This window comes from Mesoplodon bidens (assembly GCF_964165515.1).
Source record: "Mesoplodon bidens genome assembly, chromosome: 11".
NCBI classification, from domain to species: domain Eukaryota; kingdom Metazoa; phylum Chordata; class Mammalia; order Artiodactyla; family Ziphiidae; genus Mesoplodon; species Mesoplodon bidens.
Genome location: NC_138167.1, coordinates 83,300,364 through 83,311,351, shown reverse-complemented (window position 1 = coordinate 83,311,351; position 10,988 = coordinate 83,300,364). Strand labels below are relative to the sequence as shown.

The window sequence follows — 10,988 nt, the reverse complement described above, 5'->3', positions numbered from 1 at the left end:
AACAGAAAATTAATAAGGAAACACAAGCTTTAAATGACACAATAGACCAGATAGATTTAATTGATATTTATAGGACATTCCATCCAAAAACAGCAAATTACACTTCTCAAGTGCACATGGAACATTCTCCAGGATAGATCACGTCTTGGGTCACAAATCAAGCCTCAGTAAATTTAAGAAAATTGAAATCATATCAAGCATCTTTTCTGACCACAACATTATGAGATTAGAAATCAATTACAGGGAAAAAACTAAAAAACACAAACACATGGAGGCTAAGCAATACATTACTAGATAACCAAGAGATCACTGAAGAAATCGAAGAGGAAATAAAAAAATACCTAGAGACAAATGACAATGAAAACACGACAATCCAAAACCTATGGGATGCAGCAAAAGCAGTTCTAAGAGGGAAGTTTACAGCAATACAAGCCAACCTCAAGAAACAAGAAAAATCTCAAATGAACAATCTAACCTTACACCTAAAGGAACTAGAGAAAGAAGAACAAACAAAACCCAAAGTTAGCAGAAGGAAAGAAATCATAAAGATCAGAGCAGAAATAAATGAAACAGAAACAAAGAAAACAATAGCAAAGATCAATAAAACTGAAAGCTGGTTCTTTGAGAAGATAAACAAAATTGATAAACCATTAGCCAGACTCATCAAGAAAAAGAGGGAGAGGACTCAAATCAATAAAATTAGAAATGAAAACAGAGAAGTTACAACAGACACCGCAGAAATACAAAGCATTTAAGTGACTACTACAAGTAACTCCATGCCAATAAAATGGACAACCTGGAAGAAATGGACAAATCCTTACAAAGGTATAACCTTCCAAGACTGAACCAGGAAGAAATAGAAAATATGAACAGACCAATCACAAGTAATGAAATTGAAACTGTGATGAAAAATCTTCCAACAAACAAAAGTCCAGGACCAGGTGGCTTCACAGGTGAATTCTATCAAACATGTAGAGAAGAGCTAACACCCATCCTCTCAAACTCTTCCAAAAAATTACAGAGGAAGGAACACTCCCAAACTCATTCTATGAGGCCACCATCACCCTGATACCAAAAGAAAATTACAGACCAATATCACTGATGAACATAGATGCAAAAATCCTAAACAAAATACTAGCAAACAGAATCCAACAACACATTAAAAGGATCATACACCAAGATCAAGTGGGATTTATCCCAGGGATGCAAGGATTCTTCAGTATACACAAATCAATCAATGTGATACACCATATTAACAAATTGAAGAATAAAAACCATAGGATCATCTCAATAGATGCAGAAAAAGCTTTTGACAAAATTCAACACCCATTTATAATAAAAACTCTCCAGAAAGTGGGCACAGACGGAGCCTACCTCAACATAATAAAGGCCATATACGACAAACCCACAGCAAACATCATTCTGAATGGTGAAAAACTGAAAGCATTTCCTCTAAGATCATTAACAAGACAAGGATGTCCACTCTCACTGCTATTATTCAACATAGTTTTGGAAGCCACAGCAATCAGAGAAGAAAAAGAAACAAAAGGAAAACAAATTGGAAAAGAAGAAGTAAAACTGTCACTGCTTGCAGGTGACATGATACTATACATAGAAAATCCTAAATATGCCACTAGAAAACTACTAGAGCTAATCAATGAATCTGGTAAAGTTGCAGGATACAAAGTTAATGCACAGAAATCTCTTGCATTCCTATACACTAATGATGAAAAATCTGAGAGAGAAATTAAGGAAACACTCCCACTTACCACTGCAAGAAAAAGGATAAAATACCTAGGAATAAGCCTACCTAGGGAGACAAGACCTGTATGCAGAAAACTATAAGACACTGATGCAAGAAATTAAAGATGACATAAACAGATAGAGAGACATACCATGTTTTTGGATTGGAAGAATCAATACTGTGAAACTGAGTATACTATACTACCCAAAGCAATCTACAGATTCAATGCAATCCCTATCAAATTACCAATGGCATTTTTTACAGAACTTGAACAAAAAATCTTAAAATTTGTATGGAGACACAAAAGACCCCAAATAGCCAAAGCAGTCTTGAAGGAAAAAAACGGAGCTGGAGGAATCAGACTCCCTGACTTCAGACTATACTACAAAGCTACAGTAATCAAGACAATATGGTACTGGCACAAAAACAGAAATATAGCTCAATGGAACAGGATAGAAAGCCCAGAGATAAACCCATGCACCTATGGTCAACTAATCTATGACAAAGGAGGCAAGGATATACAATGGAGAAAAGACAGCCTCTTCAATAAGTGTGCTGGGAAAACTGGACAGCTACATGTAAAAGAATGAAATTAGAACACTCCCTAACACCATACACAAAAATAAACTCAAAATGGATTAGAGACTTAAATGTAAGACCGGACAGTATAAAACTCTTAGAGGAAAACATAGGAAGAACACTCTTTGACATAAATCACAGCAAGTTCTTTTTTGATCCACCTCCTAGAGTAATGGAAATAAAAACAAAAATAAACAAATGGGACCCTATGAAACTTAAGAGCTTTCGCAAAGCAAAGGAAACTACAAACAAGACGAAAAGACAACCTCAGAATGGGAGAAAGTATTTGCAAATGAATCAATGGACAAAGGATTAATCTCTAAAATATATAAACAGCTCATGCAGCTCAATATTAAAAAAACAAACAACCCAACCAAGAAATGGGCAGAAGACCTAAATAGACATTTCTCCAAAGAAGACATACATATGGCCAAGAAGCACATGAAAAGCTGCTCTACGTCACTAATTATTAGAGACATGCAAATCAAAACTACAATGAGGTATCACGTCACACCAGTTAGAATGGGCATCATCAGAAAATCTACAAACAACAAATACTGGAGAGGGTGTGGAGAAAAGGGAACCCTCTTGCACTCTTCGTGGGAATGTTAATTGATACAGCCACTATGGCGAACAGTATGGAGGTTCCTTAAAAAACTAAAAATAGAATTACCATATGACCCAGCAATCCCACTACTGTGCATATACCCAGAGAAAACTATAATTCAAAAAGGCACATGCACCCCAATGTTCACTGCAGCACTATTTACAATAGCCAGGTCATGGAAGCAACCTAAATGCCCAATGACAGACGAATGGATAAAAAAGATGTGGTACATATATACAATGGAATATTACTCAGCCATAAAAAGGAACGAAGTTGGGTCATTTGTAGAGACATGGATGGATCTAGAGACTGTCATACAGAGTAAAGTAAGTCAGAAAGAAAAAAAACAAATATCGTATATTAACTCATATATGTGGAACCTAGAAAAATGGTACATATGAACCAGTTTGCAGGGCAGAAAAAGAGCCACAGATGTAGAGAACAAACGTATGGACACCAAGGGGGCAAAGTGGTGGTGGGTGTGTGTGTGTGTGAGATGAATTGGGAGATTGGGATTGACATATATACACTAATATGTATAAAATGGATAACTAATAAGAACCTACTATATAAAAAAATAAAATTCAAAAATTAGAAAAAAAATCTTGGCGGAGGGGTGCTGGTAACTTGATAGCTTCCTCAAAAGGCGCGATATTTTTTAATTTTCAAAGCCCTCCATGGGGCTAAGCCAATAGCTAGCATAATCATACATGAGTTTCACATGTAATTAGGAGAATTACTAGAAGTTTATGCAATGTTTCTTGTATTTAAATGTTTAACTGGTTCTTGATTCAGCCAACAGTTGGAAGATAGAATAGCCTTGGTTGATAGTTTTTAGATTCAGATTAAACCAAACCTTGTAGTCAGAAGGTTGAGAGCTCAAGAGGAGGAGGGAGGAACTCCAATAACTTGTTGTTTTGCAAATGCTAGTCCCAATGAAACAGAAGGAAACACTGTATAAGGCATAACCTTGGTCTCCAAAAAGGACACACTAAAAACTGCAGGGATTTAACATGGAAGCCTTATTTATGCTACCTTGGTTAAAATTAATGAGCTGCAAAGAAGTGTTAATTTACCTACAGTGACAAAAAGATTTGGGAGATAGCATGTGAGGATTGTATGTGAGGTTGCAAGAGGATTCAAAGTGATTCCACAGCAAGCAATAGCCAAAAAACTGCAGCAGCCTACTCTAGATCTAGTAGATACCCTGGTGCTGCAACAAACATTCAGAAGGCTTCAGAAGGCACTCAGCAATTCTCTTGGCAATCATAAATATAATACTGAGTTAGGAAATCCTTTATATAAAAGCAGAAGGGAAATTTATTTTGCCCTTTAATGAAATATTCTATGGATAACCTTGCCTTTTAAGATAATTTATATTTAGTTTAAGCTCAGTCAATAAATGTATATTTTGAACATCAGGAATGACTTTAATCATAGTGTTAATTTCATTTTACTTCTGCTAATCAATTTTATATATAAAGTAGTTCATATGTTAAACAGTATGTGAACCAAAATTAGGAATATAAACCCTTCCTAATGAGGTACGCTGACAGTTGGTTAAAGAAAAATATACTTTTTTAATTACCAGAGAGGACATAACACAAAGTGGTATTAAAAATCCTTTAAAAAATGGTACTATACAATTTCCGCTAATACTGGCTTAGAATTTGTGTTTTTTGATATGGTAATTCCAGTTCATTTAAAAAATCACAATATTATAGAAAATGTAACATTCTTTTTAGATACAAATACCACCATTGACTTGGACTCAGAATACTTACAATAGCAAGGGACATCATGTAATATAATGCTTGCCATATTTTACTTTTTAAAGAAATAATACACTTATGTTTGCGTTGAAATGGTAGTTTTTTAAAAAAAGATTAGACTTAATGTAAAGGCCATAGAGTTGATTATTTGTGTTCCCCTGCAAATGGAAACATCCTTTTTCCTACTCATTGTTGAGTTAGATGAAAATTCAGATTCTATCCCTTTGCTATAATTCCTTGATGATGTAACATTATCTCATACCAAAAGAGGTACATAATAGTAGAAATACTTTTGATAATTTACTGGAATTTCATTTCACAGTTACTGAGGTAGAAATTGGCCATGTGTTTTTCCATTAAAAGATAAAAAATTCATCTAAATTTATTGATTCAAAGACATGCGTTTTTTTCACCAGCTGTTTTATAATCATAATTTCCAAACCGAACACTGCATGGAAATTTGCTCCTTGATGTGTCTTTTTTATTTACAAAGACTTACCACTAGTGAGAATGTTACAAAGTAACACTGTAAAACACACTGAGAAAACAGTATGGACTGTGTCACAAACAGCTAATACAGTATTAAGATAAGTTTTCTGGTTTCTAAAGAAAAGGTACTTTAGAATTCAGTGTGAGTCTCAGAAATAACTCTGACCATTAAGTAAACATCAAATTTTTAATAAATAACATACATGAAAAACAAACATTTTATAAAAATTACCTTATACCTAGCAAAATAATTTCTTTGATGAAGATTTTGGTTGGATTTATCTTGGCAGTGTTCACTTATTTAAAATTTTTGTTCTGCATTTACTCTATTCTGATGAAATTCCACCTTTTTGGAATCACACGAGATGAAACAAATACAGCTACAATATTGTGCCTTCTTGAAATGCTTCTATCCACCTATAAGAGAAATTTGTTAGATTTTAAAATACAATCATCCAATATATGTTAAGACAGTATAGATAATAGCTGTGCCTGTGGATCCAATTACTCTAACAGTATATTTAAGATCTTTCCTATAGAAAATGAGAATTCTGTATGTATGGAACTACCCTTTATTTGGTAATTTGGACCAAACTTTGGCCTGAAAAGTGCATCTCTTACTTCTTTCTCTTTTTTGGCCACGCCACACGGCTTGCAGGATCTCAGTTCCCCAACCAGGGATAGAGCCCGGGCCCTGACAGTGAAAGCGCCGGGTCCTAACCACTGGACCACCAGGGAATTCCTGTGCATCTCTTATTTCTTTGAAGCATGAGGAAGGGGCCATTCCATGTAAAGGCTCTATGATGTTCTACTGATCCCATCTAATTGATTTTGGAAGTGGATATATCTGCAGAGGCCTTTATTTAACCCCCTTTCTGCCTTTGGGAATACTAGCTCTGTCCCTGTCTCCTCATCTCTTAATTCTACCAACCAGAGACTCCTTGGGCATCTGTAGTCCAGACCTATTCTAATATTTTCAGTGAAAGGGAATCTAGCATCTAGTAGTCTACTCTCAGTTGATCTAAAGTTTGCATGCAATATAAAAGTGTCTCACTTTCATAGAAGTCTTTCTAAAATTCTTTTGCCTCAAAAGTTTTATTTGACAATATACACAGCTACAATTATTCAGAAGACACTTGGAGGTAGTTTCTTTGTACCTCCCCAGTAGTGTAATGGCTTCTAAACTTACCATGAACACTTGAAATCATTCAATGTAATTAGTAAAAGTAGCCTGTAGCAGATTTATCTCACATTTTAAGGATGGAATTTAAAAAAAATTTTTAAATGCAAATGGAATATAAGTTATACCATAATAAAAAGGCTTTTTAAAAGTCAAGTTTCCATTAAAATTAACACATTTTAATATTCTATAATGTGCAAATACAGCAACGCATATGATAATAACGTAAAGAGAAATTTATAAATTAGCCTGTATTAATTCTAAATAACAAGTAAGCTGATACCCTTCACCCAACTACCTTCAGCTCTGTCTTGAAGGGCTTTCTATCTTGTCAACTTAATGACATAAAGATATATATTCAAAAGCTTATCAGCTTGATGATGAATTCAGGTAAAAATGATGAGAAATATAATATCCAACAGAATTTTAGGGCAATTACTATTTTATCCAAGTAACTATTTTTTTTTATTTTTATTTTTTTTTTTGCTGTACGCGGGCCTCTCACTGCTGTGGCCTCTCCCGTTGCGGAGCACAGGCTCCGGACACACAGGCTCCGCGGCCATGGCTCGCGGGCCCAGCCGCTCCGCGGCATGTGGGATCTTCCGGGATAGGGGCACGAACCCATGTCCCCTGCATCGGCAGGCGGACTCTCAACCACTGCGCCACCAGGGAAGCCCCTCCAAGTAACTATTTTTTATTTTTTATTTTATTTTATTTTTTTTTGTGGTACGCGGGCCTCTCACTGTTGTGGCCTCTCCCGTTGCGGAGCACAGGCTCCGGACACGCAGGCTCCGGACGCGCAGGCTCAGCGGCCATGGCTCACGGGCCCAGCTGCTCCGCGGCATGTGGGATCCTCCCGGACCGGGGCACGAACCCGTGTCCCCTGCATCGGCAGGTGGACTCTCAACCACTGCGCCACCAGGGAAGCCCCAAGTAACTATTTTTTAAAGAAAAGATAGTTGTGTCATAACTTAAAAATATTCTTCAGTACTCAAAAGTACCTGATTATTATTCAGGAACATGTGTAATTCTGGTACATTAATTTTAACTGCCTAAAGAAAAGACAAGCCTGGCTTACTTAAAGTATTCTTTTTGATCTGCATGCACTTTTAAAGCCTATTGAGAAAACATGAGCACCTCTTAGTGAAAATAAAATGTATATTTTGTGAGGCCAAAATGAAAATCAAATGAAAGGGAGGCGAACTGAATTGTTTGGTTCAGAAAGGACCTCAGTTTCACAGAGATATGCTTCTCTATGTTAAGCAATCTCATGACACCTAAATAAATATTCTTGTTGGAATTTTGAAAAGACTATTTCAGCCTTTTCCACCTAAAATGATATCCATTTCTTTCTACTCAGTCATTGGGAACAGCATGGGAGCCTCTTAATGTGTTTGACCTTTTCCCCAAAGGAGTAAGTCAGCAAGCAGCTGTTTAAACCCCTGCTGTTCCATGGCACAATTGAATCATTGGATTGCCAAAGTCCCGGAATGTTTCAAGAGAAGATTCTTAACCTCATTGGAGGAGAGGTCAAATAACCTCAGCTTCCCTTCTTTTCAGCAGAGGAGAATCATGCTGCTTCCTTGAAGGTCATGTGTACACAAAATATTTTGGACAGAACTACCTATTTTCTTTTCCTCTCTGCCTCCTGAAAATATTCCAGATACTCTTGCCTGTCTTTAAAACAATTCTAAAGAGTCTGAATAATACATTAAATTCTTTCTAAATTGTATGTCTGATTTAAGTTCTTCGTTGTTTCCATGCATGGAAGTAGGTTATTTTTAAAATCAGTCGGGCTTCCCTGGTGGTGCAGTGGTTCAGAGTCCGCCTGCCTATGCAGGGGACATGGGTTCGTGCCCCGGTCCGGGAGGATCCCACGTGCCGCGGAGCGGCTGGGCCCGTGAGCCATGGCTGCTGAGCCTACGCGTCCGGAGCCTGTGCTCCACAACGGGAGAGGCCACAACAGTGAGAGGCCCGCGTACAGCAAAAAAAAATAATAATAATAAAAATAAAATAAAATAAAATCAATCAGTTAAAGTAACAACTTGAAATCTAATGTATGAAAGAAAAATACGTCTAAATTACTTACTTCTGAGCCGAGTGAGCATCATCTGCTTTGAATACATAAAATAACATGTTTTTGTGCAGTAACTGAAACACTCTCGACTCTGAATTCTCATCTTTGACTTGAGTGACAGTGAATCCTAATAAAGGTTGACTCTCCAAAGCTGCCACGTCCTAAATTTACAAAGACACAAAAGGAGATGGGTTTCTAAATTGATACAAAATTCAGATCTGCAAACTCTTGATCTATGTAACTCCAATTTAGTTTCAAATACATATATATAAAACAATGGTAATTCTAGCAACTTATTCACCTTTCATTTATTCAACAATATTTATTGGGACACCCCTGCCCCACCTACACCATGAGCCAGACACTGTGCCAGACAGTTTTCAGTGTGTTCATATCCACTGAATTTCACATTATTTCTCTACAACCACAGGAGGTAAGTAATTATATTACTTTCATTTTATGGATGCAGAAAATGTAGCTCAGAAAGGTGATTACCCAAGTCCCACCGAACCTCTGCCTTTAGTGAAGTAGTCAGTAGTCACATGACACTCCCCAAACTTACATTTTAACACTATGGAAAATTCCTAACATTTTTGAGTAAGAGCTCTTTAGATACAAAACAAGGACACTGTTCATGTCAAAAATAACAGCAACATCTCCCCCCTCCCAAAGCAAAGCAAAACAAAAAACAGAGACAAATTAGGCAAACGTAATTATTTCCAGGTAGCATTATAAAACAAGACCCTCAAATTATTCATGTTTAGATTTCAGATCTTACCTCACTTGCAGCATACGTATATAGCACTTTATTTTTTATGACAAACCACAAGTGTTTCCAAGGTTTTTTATTGCCCTTTGATCTGTACAAGTAGCCACTCATAGAAGAATCTTCTGTGTTCGCTGATACCTAGGTAAGCAAACCCCACACACAGTTTAATAGTTTTCATACAAAAACAAAATTTAAAATCACAAAATTGCTTTTGATCATTGGTGCTGAAAGCAATAACCATAATAAGAATATCATGTTTCAGAATGAAATTGTTTATTTTCAAAATCTGCTGCTGTACAAATTGAATACTGCCATGCCATGGGCATAAAATCCTTCCTTTTAGAAGCAATTCCAGAATTTTACCTGGTTTAACTGTGCTTGCATGTATGTGTTTCTTTGTGGGTTCACCTGTATTTTCTCGATTGCCAGAAGATGAATAATTCCACATGTCAAAAATGCCTTTTATTTTTTTTAAGATCCATCCACTTTATTTTTTAACATCTTTATTGGAGTATAATTGCTTTACAGTATTGTGTTAGTTTCTGCTGTACAACAAAGTGAATATACATATATCCCATATCTCCTCCCTCTTGCATCTCCCTCCCACCTCCCTATCCCACCCCTCTAGGTGGTCACAAAGCACTGAGCTGATCTTGCTGTGCTATGTGGCTGCTTCCCACTAGCTATCTATTTTACATTTGGTAGTGTATATATGTCCATGCCACTCTCTCACTTCGTCCCAGCTTACCCTTCCCCCTCCCCATGTTCTCAAGTCCATTCTCTACGTCAGCATCTTCATTCCTGTCCTGCCCCTAGGTTCTTCAGAACCTTTTTTTTTTTAGATTCCATATATATGTGATAACATACGGTATTTGTTTTTCTCTTTTTGACTTACTTCACTCTGTATGACAGACTCTAGGTCCATCCACCTAAGTACAAACAATTCCGTTTCTTTTTATGGCTGAGGAATATTCCATTGTATATATGTGCCGCTTCCATGTCCTGGCTATTGTAAATAGAGTTGCAATGAACATTGTGGTACATGACTCTTTTTGAATTATGGTTTTCTCAGGATATATGCCCAGTAGTTGGATTGCTGGGTCATATGGTAGCTCTAGTTTTAGTTTTTTAAGGAACCTCCATACTGTTCTCCATAGTGGCTGTATCAACTTACATTCCCACCAAGAGTGCAAGAGGGTTCCCTTTTCTCCACACCCACTCCAGAAAAATGCCTTTTTAAAGCTGTATTTTGGGACAGTATATATTGTTTATTGCTCTTCTTATTTTGGGTGTTAGGGAAAATTACTTAAACCTTTAACTCAGTTCCTGAAATAACTTTTTGGATTTCTAAAAACTTTATCAATACAAAAGTAAATAGAAAATTCTTTTTTTTTTTTTTTTTGGCCATGCCTGCGTGGCTTGCGGGATCTTAGTTTCCTGACCAGGGATCAAACCCGGGCCCTGGCAGTGAAAGCACAGAGTCCTAACCACTGGACCACCAGGGAATTCCCAGAAAATTCTATTATTAATGGTGATTTTTTAAAAATTATTTATTTATTATTTTTGGCTGTGTCGGGTCTTATTGTGGCACGCAGGATCTTTCGTTGATGCGTGAGGGCTCTTAGTTGCAGCACTCGGGCTTCTCTCTAGCTGTGGCTCCTGGGCTCCAGAGCATGTGGGCTCTGTAGTTGTGGCACGCGGGCTTAGTTGCCCCGTGACATGTACAATCTTTGTTCCCTGACCAGGGATCGAACCCAAGTCTCCTGTATTG

At 36.9% G+C, this 10,988-nt stretch overlaps 1 protein-coding gene across 3 annotated transcripts in view; it reads right to left on the bottom strand.

The window, feature by feature from the left end:
• Positions 1-4,571: 4,571 nt before the first annotated feature.
• The window catches only part of FGD6 (FYVE, RhoGEF and PH domain containing 6), a 111,479-nt gene continuing 105,062 nt past the window's right edge, over positions 4,572-10,988 (bottom strand). For all 3 annotated transcript variants that reach the window (XM_081248711.1, XM_081248713.1, XM_081248712.1), the window contains 3 exons: positions 9,227-9,355; positions 8,461-8,609; positions 4,572-5,608 (listed from right to left, as the gene is read on the bottom strand). In XM_081248711.1, the coding sequence (XP_081104837.1) occupies positions 5,572-5,608; positions 8,461-8,609; positions 9,227-9,355 (315 nt within the window). In that variant the 3' untranslated portion in view covers positions 4,572-5,571. The remainder of the gene's footprint in view (positions 5,609-8,460; positions 8,610-9,226; positions 9,356-10,988) is intronic.